The 24,102-nt window shown below is 52.1% G+C and overlaps 1 protein-coding gene across 15 annotated transcripts in view; it reads right to left on the reverse strand.

Annotated features, from left to right (window-relative positions):
* Positions 1–24,102, reverse strand: part of LOC133753512 (uncharacterized) — a 212,508-nt gene that overhangs the window by 105,129 nt on the left and 83,277 nt on the right. For all 15 annotated transcript variants that reach the window (XR_009865069.1, XR_009865068.1, XM_062184180.1 and 12 more), the window contains exons 11-12: positions 13,624–13,715; positions 4,381–4,457 (exon numbers count right to left, since the gene is read on the reverse strand). Coding sequence is in view for 13 of the 15 variants with exons in the window: in XM_062184180.1 (XP_062040164.1) it covers positions 4,381–4,457; positions 13,624–13,715 (169 nt within the window). In the remaining 2 variants the exon portion in view is untranslated. The remainder of the gene's footprint in view (positions 1–4,380; positions 4,458–13,623; positions 13,716–24,102) is intronic.

Genomic DNA, 24,102 nt, shown 5'->3' on the forward strand with positions numbered 1-24,102 from the left:
ACACCCTGGAGCTCAGGCCTCTGGCCATGCCTGTGTTCAGGCCTCCACAGCCCACCTGATGCGGGGGCCCAAGCTGGCCCTGGCTTCCAATAGCTAAGAACTCTCCCTGGGCACCTGGACACCCTCACTTCCCTACCTAGCCAGTTCCCTGCAGACACACAGCTGCAAGGGCTGGCGGGATACACAAATCACTACCTCTTGATGGCAGTACTGTACTGCAAATGCAACCTGCCCTGCCCCTGCAGGTCCTCCCTCCGCCCATCCCACAGCAAAAAAAATGCCCAGCACTATACAGCAGGAACCCAAAATGGCTGCTGCCCACAAGGCCACTCTGCCAGGTTGTTAGCTGAGTAGGAGGGGCTAATGCACAGCACTGGGTGCTTAACAGGCCACATAAGCACACAGCCTGGTCGCAGTACACTCCTCCCAAGATGCCCTCAGTTCTAGTAGGCAAGGGATGCACCTCAGGTCACCCCAGCTATGGTATGGCTAATCCGGCCAAACCCACTGCATCTCACTTAGCTTCAGCCCTCGGGGATCCTTGGGGGTGCTTACATCCAATACTGCTGAGCTTATGCAGCATGTCCTAACATCTGGATCTCGAGAGCCGGTGACAAATAGGAGGACACCAAGGTGATTCCACCTCACTGCTGTTAGGCACTAGGATCCTCCAGTAATGTTCAGGAAACAAAAAGGATAAAAACCCAACAGCCTAGCCCTCTGCTCCCCTAGGAGTTGATTGACCTACAGCACTGCGGACAGGCCTCTGCCAGAGTCTCTGACCTCTAAGCCAGCAGTACTGTCTGTAAAGGGGAGGAGGTAGTAAAGGGGAGGAGGTAATCGTCTCACTCACCCAGGTAAGGACACCTAGCCAGATGTTCTGCCAGTCCCTAAAAGCACAAATTCTGTTTCTTCTCTACTCAAGAGAGAACACTCACTAAGGGACAGTACTGCTCAGGTGCCCCCAACACTGCAAACCTTTACTCTTGGGTTCCTGTATTTGGAGTACACCATTATTTTTTTTAGTCCAAAAGGCGGAGGGAGAGCTGGGGAAGTTGTGATGCTTCCATTTCTGGAGCAGCAGCGCCATCCAGAGGAAGCTGTTTCAGAATAGTGTCCACTTATCCAACACATCCCACGTGGAAGGTGCCAAAAATGAGAAAGAATGGGATCCAGGCTCACATGCTGGCATCACCAGAGTTGGTGTGGAAAGTCAGAGAGCCAGGATCCCCCGCAAAGGGATCCTGAGAGGCCAGGCCTGCCAGGCTGCAGAAGCGGGGTGGCCAGTCCTCAGGGGCCGCCATGGTGCACAGCCTGGAGCTGAAGCAGCTCAGGGCACTGTGTCTCTGCACAGGACAGGAGGCAGCAGGTCCTGACTCTCCCCACCAGGTCACAGCAGGGAGCCTGAGCAGCTCTGCTCCCCCTGCACTGTGTGAGCTTGACTCTCCCTGCCCTCCACACCCTGCAGGTCTCAGGAGCACAGCAGATTCCTGCTCGCTGATTTCAAAATAGCTCTTAGGACACCTGTCAGAGCTGATGACTGCCGTTCCCCTCTGGACTGTATGTTCTCCTCTGTAGGGATTGAGTTCCTCTTGGGATGCTGCAGACAGCCTAAACAGATCACCTCTGCAGGAGAGTGAGGAAGGAAAATGCTCCAGTCCCTACTGGTTCTCATGCTACCCCTTTCCCTCTGCAAGCCCCTATGGACCATCAGCAGGGAGCTACTTGGCCACAGGGAACATTGCAGACAATTCATATGAGAAAGTGTGCTACCCTACTTCACTCCTAAGACAAGGGGAGTTGGGGCTGGCGCTGTGGCAAAGTGGGTAAAGACACCGGCTCTCTGTTATGGCCTGGGAAAGCAGTGGAAGATGGCCAAACTCCTTGGGCCCCTGCACCCGTGTGGGAGACCCGGAAGAAGCTCCTGGCTCGTGCCTTCAGATCGGTGCAGCTTCAGCTGTTGCGATCAATTGGGGAGTGTACCAGCAGATGGAAGATCTCTCTCTCTCTCTCTCTTTCTCTCTCTGCCTCTCCTCTCTATAACTTTCTCTCTGACTACACAGTAACATTTTACAAGGAGAGCAAAGAGAGGGGAAATCAGTTACCTCAGGACATCAATACAGGTGACACTGCTTGAAAGGCTTCATGCATTTGGGGGCTTATATTAGTGGGAAAAGTAATGGATGGGGCAGTTGACAATTGTGCAGCAACACTACCATCAAATGTATGGGGCTGGCACTGTGGCATAGCGGGTAAAGCTACCACCTGCAGTGCCGGCATCCCATAAGGGTGCCAGTTCAGGTCCTGGCTCCTCCACTTGCGATCCAGCTCTCTGCTATGGCCTGGGAAAGCAATAGAAGATGGTCCAAGACTTTGGGCCCTGCACCCCTGTGGGAGACCCAGAAGAAGCTCCAGGTTCTTGGCTTCAGATTGGCGCAGCTCTGGCCGTTGTGGCCAACTGGGAAGTGAACCAGCGGATGGAAGACCTGTCTGTCTCTCTCCTTCTCTCTATGTGTAACTCTTAACTTTCAAATAAACAAATCTTAAAAAAAAAAAAAAAAAAGACAAGGGGAGGGGGGAAAATGCCCACAGCTCCTGCTAGCACAAAATGGCCAAGGTTCCACAAGTCCCGCCCAAACATGGCCACCACCGGGCTGCTTCCCTGTTGAGCCCCAGCAGCCAAGCATCCTGGAGCTCAGCCCGCTAGTCCTGCCTTTGGGGCCTCCACAGCCTACATGACAAGGGCTCTGAGCCCTCCCTGCACACAGCTCTGGGGCCTGCTTGCACTCTCACTTCCCTACAAGCCAGTCCCATGCAAGTGTACAGCCATCAGAGCTGGCAGGATCTGCAAGCCAATTCCTCTTGATGGCAGCGTTCCACTGCAAATACCACCTGCCCTGCCCCCACGGGGTCTCCCTCCACCCTTCAGGCAGCAAAACGTGCACAGCACTGTCCAGTATAATCACTCTAGCTGTTTATGAAGGGAGCAAGAGGAGCAACCCCCAAAGCAGTGGGTGCTGCACCGTCCCTGTGCCCACGTAGCCTGTCCTCAGCACGTTGCTCCTGTGCTGCCGTCGGGTCTTACATGCCAGTGTCGCTTCTCAAGGGACCCCCAGAGGGTGTACAGCACTGAAGCCTAGTGCTATGCATTGTCTGAACTGCCTTAGGTTTCAGCCCTTGGGGATCCAGGCAAGCGCCACACAGGCTCGGACCTCAGTATACTCCCCAGCGGTTGGAATCAGACATTGCCACTGAGCACTGCCACAACAGCTTGAGCAGGAAGTCCTGGGTGGCCAGATATGAGGATTCACTCTCTGACAGTCCAATTTGACGTAATGTCTCAGGTAGGGGAATATATAGGGTATGGACCAGAGGTACTGGGAAGGGACAGAGAATGAGAGTTGCAGCCATCGGAGGACTACAGGCCTCAGTACCTCTCTACTCTCGGAGTTGTCCCCTGGTCTGCAGGCAATGAGGGTCTCACATTCAGGCCAGTCAGGATGAGAAATGGGGGCCACACCAAATACACCAACTCCCTTTGCACCTGACCCAGGGTCACTGTCTGAGAACTCCCGTATTGGCAGAAGGAAACACATAGTGGCACTAGCTCATTAATTAGGACGAAACTCTATCCACAGTGCATCATTCAGCAAGAACTAGGGATAGAGAAGAAAGGGGAGTAAGTACACGTGCATAGACATGATTAAGGTGGGTATGAGAAGTATCTTTACAAGCAAGTAAGAATGAATGAGTGGGCCAGTGCCATGGCTCAACAGGATAATCCTCCGCCTTGCGGCGCCGGCACACCGGGTTCTAGTCCAAGTCGGGGCACCGGATTCTGTCCCGGTTGCCCCTCTTCCAGGCCAGCTCTCTGCTATGGCCCAGGAGTGCAGTGAAGGATGGCCCAAGTGCTTGGGCCCTGCACCCGCATGGGAGACCAGGAGAAGCACCTGGCTCCTGCCTTCGGATCAGCGCGGTGCGCCGGCCGCGGTGGCCATTGGAGGGTGAACCAACGGCAAAAAGGAAGACCTTTCTCTCTCTCTCTCTCTCTCTCTCTCTCACTGTCCACTCTGCCTGTCAAAAAAAAAAAAAAAAAAAAAAGAATGAATGAGTGAAGGGGTGGTGATTAATAGGGGCACAGCCATGACTGCCCGTGGAGCTACCTGGATGGTAAACAAAACCCACAGGTCTTGCACAGGGTCTCCTTCATGTTAGCATCCATTCTGGCCTCCTCCACACCATGGAGACACAACCTGGGACTCACCATAGGGAGTGACGACCTTGGACCCAGGGAAGTGAGCCAGGGCATCACCGCCCTGTCCTCCCATCTGAGGTGGGCCCTGTCACTTCCTGCTGCCCCCACAATGCCCTGCTTCTTACCCAGGCCAGCTTCTGTGTTTTTGAGTGGGATGAGATGCTGGTTTGGGGAGTCTCCACTGTCTTCTCTCTGGGATAGGCTGCAAAAGGACAAAAGAGAGGAAATACTGAGACAAAATTCTGGGAATTCATAAAGTTAGGACTCCTCAAGATCCCCAGGAAGGCAACAACTCTGCCTCTGAAAACAACATCTTACCAGACCTTTATAAGTAAACTTACCAGTGTGCCCAGAAAGGTAGGACTGTTTAGCTTGATTTTAGGACATAAAACCCAAAAATTGATGATATTTGAAGGGACTTGTAGACATATTTATTCCTTTTGTGGTATTATACACATTAAAATTCCACAAGGGGAACAGAGAGGGGGGGAAATCATTTCATCCAGTATCCCAGTACTGCTGACACTGCTTGGAAGGCCTCATGCATTTGGGGCCTTACTTTAGTGGGTTCATCCATAAAGGGAGGAATGAGAGGAGAAGGTGAGGGGCAGGTGGCAATAGTGGGGCAACACAGACATGAAATGTAAGTGCTCTGTGCCATCCCCTCTCTCTGCATTATCCTAGTTGAATGTTTGTGATTAACGAACAGTGGGATGGAAGCAATCATGGTTCTTGTGGCTGGCCAGGGGCCACCAGCAGACTCTTTAATGGGTCTGGATCAGGTCACCCAGGGGTGGGACCTGGGGCCCAGGCAGACATGGACAGGAGGCAGAGGAGGGCAGGCCTCACTGGTCGCCATATTTGAGACAAGGAACTGAGTTTCTCTGGACATTGGCCCTGCTGAAAAACCAGGTGAGAACTCCTGATTGTCTGGAGCTAGACCTAAAGCAGTTCAGCGTTTCAAGTCCGTTTCTGTCCCAGTTGTGTGTTACTTTCTGGCACCCCTCAAAGAAAGTCTGCTCTCCATAGTGACCCCGGTCACTGCCTCTGCTGGCTCCTCCCACACTGCTAGGATCCCCACCCCTAGGGGGCCCCTGTCATCCAGGGTCCTTCTGCTAAGGGCAACTGCAGTCAGGAGCAGCTCTGTGCCCCTGCTGGGACCGGGAGCTCACAGGGAGGCTGAACGTAAGGACTCGATCCAGGCTCCGAGGAAAGGAAATGCATCAGTTCTGACTCTGCCATAAGCAGATTGTGAAACTGGAAATTCTGTGTGGTCCTTTAGGAGGCAGAGTCAATGTTGAAGCAATCCACTTGGGGTCCCGAGGTCAGCTAATACAATGCACCCACTGCTCTTGGGTTTTGGGACAAGAGGGACATCGCACTGAATCCTGACAAGGATCCACCCAGGTCTTGGCAGTGACTTTCAGCAGCCCCGCCAAAACATGGCCGCCAACAGGATTCTGAGCTACGCCTAGTAGCCTCAGCCACCACACAGCCTGGAGCTCGGCCCCCTGGCCCTGCCTGTGTTTGGGGCCTCCACAGCCCAAAAGACGCCAGGGCTGAGCTGGCCGGGGCCTCCAAGGGCTCTGAGCCCCCCGCGGAAATGGCCCAGAACCTACCTGTACCTTCACTTTCCTGCCTTGGCGGGATCTGCAAACAACTTCCTCTTGATGGCAGTATTGCACTGCAAATGCCACCTGCCCTGCCCCCGCAGGTCCTCCCTCCGCCCTTCCTGCAGCAAAAAACCTGCAGCACTGGCTAGAGGGTTCCCAGCAAGAACCGCTGCCTAGCATGGTCACTTTGCTTGGCTCCAAGGGGGACAAGAGGAGCTACCCCACAGCCCTGGGTGCAGCACCATCCCCATGCCAGCACCACCTGGCCTAGCACACAGCTCCTGGGCTGCCCTTGGTACTAGCACACAAAGGAGGCTTCTCAGGGCACCCCCAGCCACAGAGAGTACCATACTTAGGGAGTTTAACATGGAGCTGAAGATTCTCTAGGGCACTGTAGCTGTTGACACAAGTGGCTGGAGAACATCCTGATTATTCCCTATGAGGTCTGAGGTCGTGACAAGGCACAGTGAACCAACTCTGTTTCAGTCCATGTTGTGTGCTTTATTTACTCTTGTGGCTCCTTATTGTGTTTGGGTTCAGAAGCAAATTTCATTACTGGTCACTGCCTTTCATGGCTTCTACACCACAGGAGGTAGCTTGCTCTCTAGGTGCAAGGCCCCCAGTATACCGGTTGGAGCCGGTGAGCACCATTCCCCTCTACAAGGTGGATATGCTCCTGCGGGGAGTGGGTGCTCTGGGATGTGTCTCCTTCGAAGAGACAGAGGAAGGAAAATGCTCCGGAAGTCCCTACTAGTGCTCCTACAACCTCCTTACCCTCTACAAGCCTCGGCGACTTTCAGTTCACAGCTCCTTAGCCACAGAAAACCTTCTGGAGATCTCAGCACAGAGGGTGGCTCCTCACACCACTCCTGAAACAAGGCTAGGGAGGAAAATGCTCCTATCTCCAGCGAAGGGTTCCATGGCTGAGGATTCCACCAAGCCCCGCCCAAACATGGCGCCACCAGAACGGAGCGGGAGCTTTTGGTGATACAGGTACTAGGCACCCTGGCAAACTGCCTCTTATTGCTACATGTTTTGGGGACTTCCACATCCCAACCTGTAGCTACGCTTGCCCGGGTCTCCAAGGGCTGTGAGCACTTCCAGGGTGTGGCCCCAGGATCTGCCTGCATTCTCACTACCGCGCCAAACCAGTCTTGCGCAGGCGCACAGCCACCAGGGCTGGCAGGATCCTCAAACAACTTCCTCTTGATGGCAGTATTGTACCACAAATGCCACTGGCCCTGCCCCTGCATGTCTTCCCTCCGCCCTTAGCAAAGGAAAAAAACGCCCAAAGTTGTTCAGAGACACAGCATGGAGGCTGCCCAGCTCTGCCTGGCTCTGAGGGGAGCAGTACCAGCTACCTCACAGCACTGGGTGCTGCATCCAGGACCACAAAACACAGTGCTTCGCTCCACTCACACTCCCCTGGTCTTCAGACAGCAGAAATCTCACTCTCAGGCCGTGGTAAGAGCTACCATTTTCAATGGAAGGTATCTCTGAGAAACGTAACTTCTCCAAGATGGTGGCCATGGGAGAAGAAAAAGGGAAATGAGAATGCATACATATGTATATACAGACATAAGCGAACAATTGTTAAGTGAGAAAGTGTGGGAGCACATATGTATGAAGGAATGAGACAATCAGTGAGTGAATGGAGAGGGGCGCTGAGTTGCACCTACAAATTGCTACAACGCGCTATCCCCGAGCCCTTGGGGAGGTCAGTTGCCCATGTGCACCCCCTCAGCGCTCTTCCTGATTCATGGACCTTAGGCACAGCTTGCGGAGCAATGACTTTAGAACCATGGAGGTGAGCCAGGGCATCATCTTCCCTGTCCTCTCACCTGATGTGGCCCTTGTGGGCTCCTGCTGCCCTCACTAGGGTGGACAACAAGCTCTAACCCTGGGTCAGACAATGAACTGGCTGGATCAGACTCTGCTCTAATGGTACAGGGAAAGGGAATGGGGCACGACGAAGGGAAATCGAGGCCATCTTCCCACCTGCTGGGATGAGCAATGAAACCACGAAGCAGGAAGTGTATCCACTGGAGTCCCCCTCTAAAGTGTCCACTGGGTGCCCAGAACCCTGGGAGTAGTGAACGTCATATGTGCCCAAAGGCTTCAGGTGCTAATGTAGCACGCATACATAGATACATCATTTCTGTTGGATGCTTTCTAACTGGTCTTACATCCCAAAACAGAGAGCAAGAGAGGAAGGACAGCACCTCCCAAGCACCCCAACACAGAAAACCACCCTGCTAGGGACTGGTTGGCTTTGGGGCACTCCCTGCCATTTTTCCATCTGCAAAGCATGGAGGGCAAGGACAAAGAGGCTGGGATTTCTGGAGCAACAGTGGCATGAAACACAAGCTTTTGAAGTGTGCTTTCCAGACGTTCCACGTGTGCTATTACACAGCTTCCAATACAAGGAACAGTGGATTTGAAGAACTCGGGGAATGATGCCACTTGAACGTGCCATGTCACCTGGCACCTGCAGGGTTGGCATGACAATAGGGGGGTCTGGCTTGTCTATGGAGGAGTCCAGAGAAGCAAGGCCTGCGAGACTCAGAAGGTACTGAGGATCAGGCCACCATGCTGGGTGATCAGGAGCCCGAGTCCCTGCACAGCACTGGCTGCTTTGTGCTGCCCAGCTATCACAAGGAAGCCAGTCAGGGGCACTGCCCTGGGTACTCTGAACTCCAGTGAATCCGGACTGAAGAAACATTGGAGGACCTAGTCCCAGTGGGAGGCACTCAGCCAGGGGCTGCACCTTATAGAGAGGATGGAGAAAAGCTGATGGTTGCAGAGTCCAACAGGGAAGACTAGGGCTACACAGGCCAGTTTGGCTTCCACTCACTCCCAACACAAGTCTGTGACACGGACCCCAAGGACACCATCCCCAACCATATTCTAGTGTAGGACAAAGGATGCTGAGGATCTCACTCAATGATGGTGAACTTGAAGTGGGCATCATGCTCCAAAGTGAGGGGCCCCAGGTCTGCTGTTCTACAAGCGCCAGTGGTCAGAATCAGTGCAGTGAAGTACTGTTTCCTTTGCGTTAACTTGGCTACTCTTCCGGGGGAAGCAGCTGGGTTAACCAGCAGCTGAGGAGGTCTGTGTCTCTAGTCTGTGGTTCCTACAATGCTGCATCAGAAGCCCACTACAATGAAGCACACTGACAGCATCACACTCATAGCCGTGGATTGGAGAGCAGCGCATGAGACTGTAAAATTCTAGATACTACCCTGGGGTTTTGAAAACTGGTGCTGGCAGCCCGGAAATCTATGGCAGTACTGCAAAAGAAATTCCAACATGCTTTCCTTAACTCCTGTGTTTTCTCTCTTCTATTTTACAGTGGGGAAAAATAATAAAACACCAAGATCCACTCTGTCTGAAACCTGCAATCTGGTGGCTCCCTGTGCTCACATCCCATCCTCCATCCTGCAAGGCCTCTCCTCTGGGGGACAGTGTTAGGCATCCTCCATGACATCAGAAGATACTGGCTCCCCATGCAATTACCCTAAGAATATAACAAACATAGCCAATCATGGATGTTTCCTTACCACACAAGGTGGGTGACACAGCAGGTGAAGCCTCGGGTATGTGCACAGAGTATAGTCACATTCACCCACTACCCACCTGGGAGCCTTCTAACTTGGGCAGTATCAGGAGCTGCTGAAAGCCCAACTTGCTACCAGATCTCAAGCAGACAGAATAAAGGGCAGAGGCCCAGAAGCAACCATTCAGAGACTCTGGAGTTGGGGGGAAGGAGGAGGACTAACTGTAATGCCAGACCCCGTGGTCTGATCATCTGAATCGTCTCACAGGGCCTAACCCACTAGTTATGGCAAGGACTCTCACTTGTGCTAATTAGGAGTCCAGACAGAGTCACCTATGTGAAAGACACAGGTTGAGTTCCTGGCCCCAGGCTTGTCCTAGAAGGGGACATACTCCCCAACAGGGGCCACAACAAGGACATCTGCCTTCCTTGCCTAGGTCCCAGGGCCCACCTCAGGAAACAGCAACAGGAACACTTGCAGTTGAATAGGCGTACGCGTGCTGTCACTATAACTGGCAGCACTCTGTATCCTCAGTGAATTTCCAGGGAGGTCACAGGAGAACATAAGAGGAAAGGAGATGAAGTATCCAGAAAGACATATAATTAAGCAGGTACATCAGTAGGTGAGAAAGTATGTGAGTACACACATGTGTGAATGAATGAGTGGAAGTGTGCAGAGAATAATGTGTTAGGTAGTTAATATGATGTCTACTTATGAAGGGGGGGCTAAAGAAAATATGATTTTTTAAAGGAAATGGGAATTTTTCTGTGGTAGAGAAAAAATGTGGAAGTAACCCTTGAAAGCAGATCAATAATAATATGTCTAACATCCTGTGCCTGTTACACAATCCTGTTAGGTGGGTTCCCACTGAGGACAGGTCTCTGCCACAGTCCCTGACTCCTCAGCCAGCACTACTGTCCAGAAAGGGGCAGGAGGTAACCATCTTGCCAGAGGTAACACCTTGCCAGAGGTTCATGTTTGGTCCCTTAAGACATGGCTGTCACCAAAGTCCAAATCTTGAATCTTTATCCTAATAATCAGCCACCCTAGCTCTCTGAAGGGTCCTTATACTTGCAGAGGCCGAAAAAGCCTTCGGTCAACTTCCCCCAAGCCTCCTGGACATGTGGAAGCTCGGCAAACTGACCTTGGCCCTGCCTGGACTTAATTCCAGTCCTACACGTGGCTATGTAACTATTCCAGCAATACGTATCTCAGGACCGCCAAACAAGATTGTGGTGATGGAAGAAATGCACGAGAAACACCAGCAAGCCTTTTGCAGTACAACACGCCCCTTTTATTCCTCCTCTGCCATTTAACATTAAACCAAGACTTGACTGATACCCATTTAGATGCAATCTGAAACCTGGTGCCCCAGCTCTCTCAACTGACCCTCCCATCCTGAGAGGACTCTGCATGAAGGGAGCTGCTGGGCTTAAACCAAGAAGCCAAAAAAATTCTCCCCATAAAACCATCCTAACAATGTACTTCAACACCTGGTTGGAAAAATAGATATGATAGCCTGGTAACTGGGAGGAATCTATTTTGACGGTGGCAACCACAAGGTAGATAAGAGAGAAAATAAGAATAGGGCAAACAACAGAGAGTGCAACAAATTCCATGTATGTGTATGATGGAATGAATGAACAATAAAAGTACATGTGTGGGACTGAGTAGACAAAAAAATCGGTCTTTCACACACAGCCTCCCAGAAGGAGCTGCAATCCTAGGGGCCCCAGAACCAAGGTCAGATACATGCTGGAGCCTGGGCTCATCCACCTGAACCACAGGTGGGAACCTGGGAAACTCAGTGTCAGACAGCTATCACAGATCCCTGGAGGTCACCCAGGGATCACCCTCACCATGCACTAGCTAGACTTGGCTCTGACAATTCCTGACATCCCCACAAGGCACTCCTGCCACAAGGGCTGCTCCTGAATCCTTGACAGCTTCAGGCAGACTAGAAGCCTTTCCCTCTGGACGTCTATGTGGTCCTGCAGGGACTGGGGTCCTCACCAGATGTGGTAGGCAGGATGAACAGACGACCACTAAAAACGGAAAAGGAAGAAAACCACCAGTTCCCATTAGTGCTCACGCGGAGGCTCCATGTCCCTCTGCAAGCCCCCTTGGACTTGCACCACAGAACTCTTCAGACACAGGAAAACTTGCACAGATCGCTGCCCCGAGAGGCTGCCTACCCATCTCACTGCTAAGACAAGGGGAGGGAGAAAAACGTCCACAACTTCTACTAGTTGCAAAATGGCTGAGGCTTCCACAAGCCCCGCCCGGATATGGCCGCCACCAGGCCCCGAGCTCTGCCTTGCTGGGCGGCAGCCGCCAAGCATCCTGGAGCTTGGCCACCGGCACTGCCTGTGTCCAGGGTCTCCAAATCCCACAAGACGCGGGGGCCCCAAGCTGGCCCGAGCCTCCAAGGGCTTGAGCCCTCTCAGGGTGCTGCTCGGGAACCACCAGCACCCTCACTTCCCTGCCAAGCCAGTCCTGCGCAGGCGCACAGACGCCAGGGCAGGCGGGATCTGCAAACAACTTCCTCTTGATGGCAGTATTGCATCGCAAATGCTACCTGCCCTGCCCCAGCTAGTCCTCCCTCCGCCCTTTGTGCTGCAAAAAACTAGCCAGTGCTCCACAGCAGAGCTCTGAAGGGAGCAGACACAGCTGTGGGGACTGGGTGCTACACTGTCCATGCATCCTGGCTTCTGCATTGTCCTCCTGGACTGCCTTGCATACCACTGTACAACCAAAGCTCGCCAAGGCACCTGCGCTTACTGCTTCCATACTACATACCCCGCAGCTGGCTTCAGCCCTCTGAGAACCGGCAAGAGCTCCACAGGCAAGTCCACTGGGAAGTAGTCTCACGGGGATCTGTTCACTGCAGTACCCCAACGACAGCTGCCCAGAAGGTCCTGGACAACCACATCTTCTCACTGATTGACAGGCCAGTGTTGATCAGCAGTCGCTGGGAGCCAGACAAAAAGGATAGGAACCTCTAGGGGTACTGGGAAGGAGCAAAGAGTGAGGAGTTACAGCCATCCCAGGACCCCAGGCCTCAGGACCTGCCTCCTCTCACAAGAGTCCCCCCTGTTCTGCAGACAAGGAGGGTCCCAGAATCCAGAACAAGCTGGCCACGAACACCTGAGCAGGTGCCTCCTTAACAGGTATGAAAGGAATGGAGGCATGGCCACACCTGTATGGGACCTAGGTGTCAAGGCGACTAGAGTGAAAAGGCAAGTGAGGGCAGTCCTTGGGGCCCACCATAACGGGCAACTTAGAGCTGCATCTTCTAGTGGCCATTTGCCTACAGAATAAGCAGTTGGAAAACTCATGATGACTGAGACCAAGTCGAGTAACAGTCCTTTTCTGTTCCATTATTGTGAACCTTACAAACATACCCCTATAGAAAGTCAGCTCTTCGTAGGCAACTTCCATCAATGTTTAGTTGGATTGGGACACTGTCACTGAGTCCTGTCATACCAGCTTGCCAAGGAGGTAAAGGGCAGCCAGGTACTCTGAATCTGTCACTGACAAGTCATATTCACATGATGACATGATGTCTCATCCAGGCAGACATAAAGGGTCTGTACCCAGAGGTACTGGGAAGGAAGAGAGGGAAGGGTTACAGCCATACCAGGACCACAGGCCTCAGTACCTCTCTACTCTCACAGGGCTCTCCCCTGGTGTGCAGGCAATGAGGGTCCTACACCAAACACACCGACTCTCCGTGCACCTGACCCAAGGTCACTGCCAAAGAACTCCTTATATTGGCAGAAGGAAACACATATTGGTGCTGACTCATGCATTAGGAATCTCTATCCACAGTGCATCATTCAGACAATTGAGGGGATGGAACAGGAAGGGGAATAACTATGCATATATGGACATGATTAAGCAGGGTGTGAGAAGTATCTTTACAGGCAAGTGAAAATGAATGAATGAAGGGGTGGTTGTTTAATGGGGGCACAGCCGCAATTGTATGTGGAGCTACCTGGGTGGTAAAGCAAACCCACAGGTCCTGAACAGATTCACCTTCATGTATGAATCCACTCGGGACTCCTCCACACCATGGAGACACGACCTGGGATATTCCATAGGGAGTGCCAACCTTGGACCCAGGGAAATGAGCCAAGGCATCGTCCTCCTGGTCCTCCCATCTGAGGTGGGCCCTCTCACTTCCTGCTGCACTCACCATGCCTGCTTCCTACCCAGGCCAGCTTCTGTGTCTTTGAGCAGGATGAGATGCCGGCTAGGGAAGTCTCCACTGTCCTCTCTCGGGATGGGCTGCAAAAGGACGAAAGAGAGGAAATAATGAGAGAACATCCGGGAATTCATCCTTCATGAGGTTAGGACTCAATACACCCAGGAAAGCAACAACTCTGCCTCTGAAAACCACATTGTACCAGATCTTTATAAATAAATTCACGTGTGCCCAGGAAGCTAGGAGTGATCAGAGCTTATAATGCAAAACGTTACGATATCTGAAGAGACCTGCAGACGTCCTTACTGCATTTGTTGTGTTCTACACAGCAAGATTGCACAGGAGAGCAAAGAGAGGGGAAATCAGTTCTCTCAGGACCCCAAGACAGCTGACACTGCTTAAAGGCCTCGTTCATTCAGGGCCTTACTTTGGTGGGTTCATCCATAAAGGGAGGAATGAGAGGAAAAGGTGAGGGGCAGGTGGCAATAGTGGGGCAACACAGCCATGAAATTTAAATTCTCTGTGCCTTCCCTTCACTCGGTGTAGACTCTAGTAGAATGTTTGTGATTAGCCAACAGTGGGGTGGAAGCAATCATGGTTCTTGTGGTTGGCCAGTGGCCACCAGCAGACTCTTTAATGGGTCTGGATCAGGTCACCCAGGGGTGGGACCTGAGGCCCAGGCAGCCATGGACAGGAGGCAGAGGAGGGCAGGCCTCACTGGCCGCCATATTTGAGACAAGGAGCTGAGTTTCTCTGGACATTGGCCCTGCTGAAAAACCAGGTGAGAACTCCTGATTGTCTGGAGCTAGACCTAAAGCAGTTCAGGGTTTCAAGTCCGTTTCTGTCCCAGTTGTGTGTCACTTTCTGGCACCCCTCAAAGAAAGTCTGTTCTTCATAGGCAGCATCCACCCCTGGTCACTGCCTCTGCTGGCTCCTCCCACACTGCCATGGATCCCCACCCCTAGGGGCCCCCTGTCATCCAGGCTCCTTCTGCTAAGGACAACTGCAGTCAGGAGCAGCTCTGTGCTCCTGCTGGGACCGGGAGCTCACAGGGAGGCTGAATGTAAGGATCTGAGCCAGGTTCTGAGGAAGGGAAATGCATCAGTTCTGACTCTGTAATAAGCAGATTCCGAAACTGGAAGACTCCTGTGTTCTTGTAGGAGGAGGCAGGTTCAAAGTTGAAAGAGTCCTCTTGGGGCCCAAAGGTCACCTAAAACAGTGACCTCAATGCTCCAGGGCACAGGCACAGAAGGAAAATCAAGGATTCCTGATCAGGAAAAACACTAGGCCTTTGCAGACTTCTGCAAGCCCCGCCCAGACATGGCCACCACCAGGAACCAGAGTTCTACCTGCTGGGCCAAGTCGCCATACACCCCAGAGCTTGGCCCTGTGACCCGGCCTGTGTTGAGGGCCTCCACAACCCACAGGACGCAAGGGCCAAGTTGGTCCTGGAGCCAAGGGCTCTGAGCTCTCACAGGGTACAGCCTTGTGACGCACCTGCACACTCTCTATTCTGCTAAGCCAGTCCCGGACATGCGCACAGCTGCAAGTGCTAACGGGATGCTCAAACCACTTCTTCTTGATGGCAGTATTGCACCACAAATGCAACCTACCCTGGCCCCCAACATGTCTTCTCTCTGCCTTTTATGCATCTAAAAAATGCCCAGAGCTGTTCAGCAGGAACCTAAAATGGCTGCTGCCCAGCATGGCCTCTCTACCTGGCTGAGGGGAGCAGGAGGAGTAAACACAGCACTGGATACTGCGCCAACCCCATAAATGGGCAGCCTGGTCACAGTACACTCCTTGTGTCTGCACACAGGAACAGTGCACAAGGGAAATCTGTAAGGAAACCACAGCCATAGTAGGGACTTCAGCCTAACAGGGCCATAGTCTGCATTCAAGTGGCCTCAGCCCTCGGGGATCCATGCAAAGTCCCCACAGGCTAGGACACACAATGGGCATTCAGGAGGTAAACTAGGTGCTAAAGCTAAGACAAACACCTCCCCTCCTAGCACCTGATTCAGGTGTCCAATCATTGTCCAACTTCCATGAATGGGCTGGCAGGGAAAATACACAGACATGATATCCCAGTAGCTGGATGGAATCCATCTCCAATTAGGATCTGGGAGAAAATAAAAGGAGTAAGGTAAAGCATGCAGAGAAATGCAAAGAGCCTATTAAGTATAAAAGAACATGGTGGGTGTGCCTGCTTAATACATGAACAAACAAGCGAATAAAAAGGCTATTTGGGGGCTGAGTGGAGACAACAACCAGATGCCACACCCAGCCACCTAGAAGGAGCTGCAGAACCTCTCTGCCCCTATCCAAGGTCAGCTGAGGGCTGGCACCAGGGCTCATCCACCTGACCCATGGGTGGCAACCTGGGGAGCTCAGAGTGAGGCAACTGCCACAGATCCCTGGAGGGGACCCAGCAAGACCCGAACTGTGCACTGGGAGGAATCGGCCCCATAGTGCCTGGCATCCCACAATGCTTTATGCCCTCTAGGGTTGCTCCGAAGTCCATAAAAAGTCGAAGGTTTTTGCTGGGGAAGGTGCCTATGGGCACATACTGCGTGGGGGGGTCATGACAACAGAGAGAGGAGCTGAGAGAAAACAAGTCAGAAATTGGAGAGGTCACTTTATCAGAGGCACCGGTTTACCTTCCCCATAAATACAGGATGCTGTGGAAGCAAACTGCATCCAGGGAGGTGCAATTACTTACGCAATTATGCAGAGGAAAGTGGGGAGTGGTTATGGTGATATTCTGATCAAAACAAATATGGGAACGAACCATCTACAGACACACAGATTCTGCTTCTTGTATCCTCACTGACATTCACAGACCACCACTGAGGACACAGAGGAAAGAAAATGCTCCAGTCCCCATTGGTGCTCCTGCAAACCCCTACGAACCTTCAACAGGGAGCTCCTTGGACACAGGGAGCCTTCCAGAGAATTCAGCCTAGACAGGGTGGCACCCTACTTCACTCCTAAGAGGAGGGAGGAAAATGCCAACAGCTCCTGCTAGGACAAAATGGCGGAGGTTTTAAGAAGCCCCGCCCAAACATGGCAGCCACCAGGCTCACGAGTTATGTTCCTCTGGACCACAATAGCAACACACCCTGGAGCTCAGAACCCTGGCCATGCCTCTGTCCAGCCCTCTACAGCCTACACGACTGATTGGCCTCCAACGGTTCTGGACTCTCCCTGGGCACAGCCCAGGACCCCTTTGTGCCCTCACTTCCCTGCCAAGCCAGTACCTGGCAGACACACAGCTGCAAGGGCTGGAGGGATACGCAAACCACTTCCACTTGATGGCAGTATTACACCACAAATGCCACCTGCCTTGCCCCGACAAGTCCTCCCCTCCGCCCTTCATGCAGCAAAAAAACGCACAGCCCTATACAACAGGAACCCAAAATGGCTGCTCCCTACATGGCCTCTGCCAGTCCCTAACATGAGCACAAGGAGCTAAAGCAAAGCACTGGTTGCTGCACAAGCCACATAAGCGTGCAGCCTACTGGCAGTACACTCCTCTGGGGATGCACATCAGGTCACCCCAGCCATGGTATGGCACCTGCACCTAGTCCGGCCAAACCCACTGCATCCCACTTAGCTTCAGTCTTCGGGGATCCAGTTTAATGCCCCTGTCATGCTGGGACCTGAGCTCACCCAGGCACAGTCTGAGTTGCACCTTGTCACTGGACTATGACAGATGCCTTCTAATATGAGAAACAGTGGTTGTGGGGGGTCTCCATAATGCTAACAATGGCTTCCACCAACTCAGTAAGCAGTTCCAGAGCCAGTGTGAAAACATGAGAGTGTGGATTGTCCAGGGAAGAGACCTGGGAGATCACACACACTAGGAAGTTGGCCGGGGGGGGGGGGGGGGGGGGGGGAATAATGGCAGGTCACTGTGCTAAGCATGATTGGCAGTTTGGAGCCAGAAGCACTGCACAGCACTTTTCCTCTAGCTTGACCTTGCTCTAGAATCTCAGCTGGTGTCAGGCAGCAGACACTGCCCTGGGCTCTCCAAACCCTTGGGAATATAGACCCAGCTGCAGGACCCAGGCCCTGCAAAACAGAGAAGGGTAGTGGGGGTCACTCTGTCAGAGGCTGCACCTTGTACAGAGGCTGCAAAACTGCTGAGGATGGCAGAGTACAACAGGACAAGAAGACTTGGGATGTGCATGCCAGCTGGTTTACACTTACTCCCAACAACACAGTCAGTGACACAGACCCCCAGGACACCTTCTCAGTCACACTGACCACAGGACCCAGCAGGCTGAGGATCCCACTCAGGACCAGTGCTCGAGTTGGACATCACCCTCCACAGTGTGATTCCAGACACCTGTGGTCAGGAACAGTTCAGCACACACGCTCTGCTAACAGATTTGCATTATTTCACAGGGTTCCTCACTGCAAACACAGGTGACCAAGGAGGTGTCTATAAGACATGCAAGACCATAGCCCAGCTCTAAGGAGCAGAGGGAATCAGCACCATCAAAGTCATAGCCTTGGACCGGGGACCAACCCATAAGAATTTTAAGTCAATCCTGACCCAGGGTTTGGGTAACAGGGCTCACAGCCCTGGAATTTTTCACCCACATAAGACCACATGGCAAAACTATGCAACCTGAAGAGTGGGAAATGAATGGACACAGACAGGTTTCTGCACCATTGGAGTGTATGAAGGAAAAGGAGCATAGGAGACTAGAGGGTCAAGAGACTTTCTGGCAGACTCCTAACAACAGCTGACCAGGACAAGGCCTTTACCAGGTAGGATCTGGAAAACACTATGACCCGTCCCAGACATCTGGACACCTAACTCTGGAAGAGTCAAGATCTCTGAAGAAGGGCTATGGTCCCAGGAGTATGCATTTGGTCCCTGGCCTTGGCAGACACTCCTGATGGTTAGTGGATCTGGAACAGAAACGAAGTGAGGTGTCTGAGTAGGAGGCCCAGAAAGAACCAGGGTGGGCTTGAGTTGGGGCTGCAGCATGTCCTGACATCTGGATCTGGAGGGCTGGTGACAAACATGACACCAAAATGATTCTACCTCACTGCTGTTAAGCACTAGGATCTTCCAGAAATGAAACGGAAGAAAACCCAACAGCCTAGGCCTCTGCTCCCCTCGGAGGAGACACCTACAGCACTGAGGACAGGCCTCTGATAGAGTCCCTGACCCATGAGCCAGCACACCTGTGCATAAGAGAGCAGGAGTTGATTGTCCCACTTAGCCAAGTAAGCACACCTTGCCAGTGGTTTCTGTTAGTCCATAAAGCACAGATTCTGTTTCTTCTCTTGTCAAGGGAGAACATTCACTAACGGACAGCACTCGCCCAGGTAACGCAACATATTTCAGGATGGGCAAAAAGATCATCTTGATCACAGTAATGAATGAGAAATGCCAACAGGCCTTCTCTAGTACCCACACACCCCTATTCTTCTTCCTCAGCTTCTTCTGCTAAACCAAGAGTCAACCTGTATCCACTTAGATCCAGTCTGAAACCTGGCACCCCTGGCTCTTACAATCTCATCCTCCATCCTGCACAGTCTCCCAGAGTATGGTTCCCAAAGGCTACAGCCACAGGATAAAATCTTATGAATGGATTTCAACTCATTAAACACAACTGCTATCTTTGTGACTAGACAAGGATGAAGCCATGGGAAAAACCTCGAGTGGGCGTATAGAAGATCCCAAACCACCTGCCTCTTACCTGGAACCCCTCTGACCTGGGCATTCTCATAAGTTGCTGAAAATCCAGCCTGACCACCAAGTCTCCAACAGTCATACAGAAAAAGGGGAAGTGCAGAATCACCGACTCAGAAACATTTGGAGTGAGTGAATACTGACAAGGAACCACCACCCCAAGACATTGGGGCCTTCAGATAATAAGGGGCCAGTCCGGATGGGAGGCAGGTGCTTCACCAGACATCCGCCTGACCCAGGGTAAACTGCTGTACAATATCCACCAGTGGGCTGGCAGAGAAAATATACAGCTATGATATCCTGGATATCGGGAATAATCTATTTCAAGAGTGGCAACTCCAAGGTGAATATGGGGAATATAAGAGGAATAGGACAAAAAATACATACTCACAATCCCTCCTCCCATTAGGGCTACTCCTGAGTCCTTAAGAGGAGGAAGCTTCTGCCTTGAGTAGGTGCCTCTGGGGTTCTACCTGGGGCGGGGTCATGGAGACAGGAGGGAGGAACTGAGGCAATAACAAGAGGGAAAATTCTGGCTCATTCCATGTGAAGCTCTGACTTACTCTGCTCAAAACAGAAGAATACTCATGAAAAAGAACTCAGGGGAGTGTGTATAAATTCCAAAAGTGTGCACAGAAATCCTGGAGTGGTTAGGAAGATATTCTGTAGATCCCAGTAAAAAATAACTGTGGAGGGGCCGGCACTGTGGTGTATCCAGTAATGCCACCGCCTATAGTGCCGGCATCCCATATGGGCTCCAGTTCTAGTCCCAGCTGCTCCACTTCCCATCCAGCTCTCTGCTATGGCCTGGGAAAGCAGTGGAAGATGGCCCAAGTGCTTGGGCCCCTGTACCCACGTGGGAGACCCAGAAGAAGCTCCTGGCTTCAGAACGGCTCAGCTCTGGCCATTGCGGCCAACTGGGGAGTGAACCAGTGGATGGAAGACCCCTCTTTCTCTCTCTCTACCTCTCCTTCTCTGTGCAACTATGCCTTTCAAATAAATAAATAAATCTTAAAAAAAAATGAAGTGTGGAATCACATAGATAGGAATAAGTGTCAAAGGAATAACATAAATACGACCAAGTGACTGGTAATAACGATAGAATTAAAAGGTAAAGAAAATGCCAACAGGGGAAGCAGTCCACACAGCAGACTCATAGAATGACAAATGCCCTAAACACCACTCTGACCTTAGAATCAGCCCTAATGGCATTCGAATCTAGCTGAGAAGCCCATGAAAGCACTTCAGGCATTGAAAGCCACGACACTGACAAAAAAAATGCTCTACATGAAAGATCTCTGTGAGTGAGACCCCAGTGGAAAGAAGGGGCCATCAAAGAAGGATGTACTTTTCTCCGAAGGGAGAGAACTTCCACTTTGATTATGGCCTTGTCTAAATACTGATGGAGTTTGTGGACTCAAACGGCTTCCATAGCCTTGACAGCTCATGTCAAGAGCCTCGTGTGATCACTGACATCATAAGAGTGTTAATTATTAAATTAACAACAGGAATCACTGTGTACTTACTCCCCATGTAGGGATCTCTGTCCACAATGAGTTGTACTAAGAGAATTAACTGTAAAACTTGTTCTCAAACAGTATTTTATAGTTTGTATGTATGTGTCTGGGTGCAAATTGTTGAAATCATTACTTATTATAGAGTTGGTCTTCTGTATATAAAGTTAATTAAAAATGAATCTTAATGAAGGATGAGATAGGAGAGGGAGTAGGAGGTGAGATAGGAGTGGAGGTGGGAGGGTGGGTATGGGGGAGAAGAACCACTATATTCCTAAAACAGTACCTATGAATTTTTTTTTTTTTGACAGGCAGAGTGGACAGTGAGAGAGAGACAGAGAGAAAGGTCTTCCTTTACCATTGGTTCACCCTCCAATGGCTGCTGCGGCCGGCGCACCGTGCTAATCTGAAGGCAGGAGCCAGGTGCTTCTCCTGGTTTCCCATGGGGGTGCAGGGCCCAAGGACCTGGGCCATTCTCCACTGCACTCCCAGGCCACAGCAGAGAGCTGGACTGAAGAGGGGCAACCAGGACTAGAACCCGGTGTGCCGGCGCCGCATAGACAGAGGATTAGCCTATTGAGACGCAGCGCTGGCCTATACCTATAAAATTTATAGTCGTTAAATAAAAGCCTTCTTAACAAAAAATAATTGTAATTAAGTAAATAAATTGACAGCTAGGTAAAATTTGGCACAAGGTTTAAAAAACAAACAATATTCTGAAATATTCTGATCAACATCCCATAAGGAGATGATGTATCAACAGGTACTACATTCCATTACAGTCATCAGAGAAAGCCTTCAATTAAGGGACAGCATTGCCCATGCACCCCCAAACAGTCAACCTCCATGTTCTGGTTCCTGTATTTGGAGGACATCCTTTTTTTTCAGCCTCAAAAGGCGGAGGGAGAGATGGGGAAGACCGGGTGCTTCCATTTCTGGAGCAGCAGCGCCATCCAGCGGAAGCTGTTTCAGAATGGCCTCTGTGTCCTCCAGCACATCCCATGTGGAAGGCTCGCAAGTGAGGGAGAGTGACTTCAGTGCCCAGAGCAGGCACCAGCAAGGTTGGTGTGGAAAGTTGAGTGCAGGGCTCCCCCACCCAGGGATCCTGAGAGGCCTGGTCTGCAAGGCTAGAGAAGTCATGTGGGACAGTGCTCAGTGGCCGCCATGGTGCACAGCCTGGAGCTGAAGCAGCTTAGGGCACTGAGGGGAGGCAGCAGGTCCTGACTCTCCCCACCAGGTCACAGCAGGGAGCCTGAGCAGCTCTGCTCCCCCTGCACTGTGTGAGCTTTATTCTCCCTGCCCTCCACACCCTGCAGGTCTCAGGAGCACAGCAGATTCCTGCTCCCTGATGTCACAGCTCCCTCAGCACAGGAGACACCTGTCTGGCACTGAGGAGGAGCCCGCACACCTGTCACACTGATGACCGCTGTTCCCCACTGGACTGCTTCTGTGCTCCTGCGGGGACCGGGGTCCTCCTGAGATGGCCACCATGCTGATCAGGTCACCTATGAGGGGACAGAGGTAGGAAAATGCTCCAGTCCCTTTGGTGCTCATGTAACCCCCTTTCCCTCAACAAGCCCCTGTGTTCCTCCACCAGGCACTGGGAGTCTCCCAGAAAATTCAGAATAGAAAATGCTGCACCCTACTTCACTCCTAAAACAAGATGAGAGATGAAAATGCCCACAGCTCCTGCTCAGACAAAATGGCTGAGGCTTCCACAAGCCCCGCCCAGACATGGCCGCCACCAGGCTCCCGACTCTTCCAAGCTAGGACACAAAGGCTGTAAGTCCCGGAGCCCAGCCCCTGCCACTGCCTGTGTCCAGAGCCTCCAGAGCCCACTCGTTGCAGGAAACTGAGCTGCCCCGGGACTCCAAGGGCTTTGAGCCCCTGCGGAAATGGCCTCAGCACCCGCCTGCACCCTCATGTTCCTGGGAAGCCAGTTCTGCGCAGGCGCTCAGCCGCCAGCCTGGCAGTATCCGCAAATGAATTCCTCTTGATGGCAGTATTGCACCACAAATGCCATCTGCCCTGTACCCGCGGGTCCTCCCTCCTCCCTTTGTGAAGGAAAAAAACGGCGCTGTCCAGTGGGTGCAAAGCAAAGCTGCAATCCACAAGGGTACAGTGCCTGGTTCTGAGGGGAGCAAGAGGAGTTAAGGCAATGCACTGGGTGCTGAAGCCATCTGGTGCCCAGGAAGCCTGGCCTCAAAAAGTAACTCTTGGGCTGTCCTCAGGACCAGCACTCAATGGACACTCCTAAGGGCAACACCAGCGGTGCTAGGCACAATGCCTAGCCAGGCTGCAGTGTCAGCACTACAAATGGCTTCAGCCCTCTGGGATCAAGGCATAGGTGACTCTGATGCAATCCTATACTGACAACAGTTGGACTGAGACATTGTCACACAGCCCTGCCACGCCAGCTTTCCCAGGAAGTCCAGGACAGGCAGATATACTGACCCAGTCACTGACAAGTCATTTTGACATGAAGTCTCATCCAGGCACAGTTAAAGGGTCTGATCCCAGAGGTACTGGGAAGGAAGAGAGAGAAGGGTTACAGCCACCCCAGGACCACAGGCCTCCGTGCCTCTGCACTCTCACAGAGCTACCCCCTGGGCTGGATAATCAGGGTCCTATACTCAGGCCAGTGAGGACTGGAGCCACGAATCCCAGCAAACATAACAACTCTCCTTGCACTGGACCAAGGATCAGTGCTTGAGAACTCCCAGGTTTGGCAGAAGGAAACTCATACTGGTATGTTAGGTAGCAAGTCAGAAACCTAGCCTGTGTGTCTGTGTGTCTGTGTGTCTGTGTGTGTGTGAGACAAAGGCCTGAAGCCCAGCACCTACTGCAGAAGCCCAGTATCGTGCACTTCTAAGTCCTGCCCAGACCCTGATAACATCCCGGGTGGTCCCAGCCCTCTTATTCTTCCCTCTGCCATTTTATATTAAACCAAGAATCAACATGTATCCACCTGGTTGCAGTCAGAAATCTAGTGCCCTAGCTCTGACAACTGACTCTCCATCCTGAGAGGAAGCTCCAAAGAAATTGTCTCCATAATGTCACCTTAAGAATGTAGACTTGAAAACACAGCTGATATCATTACCACTGGACAAGGAAGAGAGCACAGGAAATAGCAGCCCTGGCAGCACAGGTGGGCCCAGACCACCTACCTCCCCACTGGGCACTCTCTGACCTGGGGGTTCTCCTAGTTGCTGGGAAGTCAGCCTGAACACCAGGTCTCCAATG

This window comes from Lepus europaeus, chromosome X (genome assembly GCF_033115175.1).
Source record: "Lepus europaeus isolate LE1 chromosome X, mLepTim1.pri, whole genome shotgun sequence".
Classification (NCBI taxonomy): Eukaryota; Metazoa; Chordata; class Mammalia; order Lagomorpha; family Leporidae; genus Lepus; species Lepus europaeus.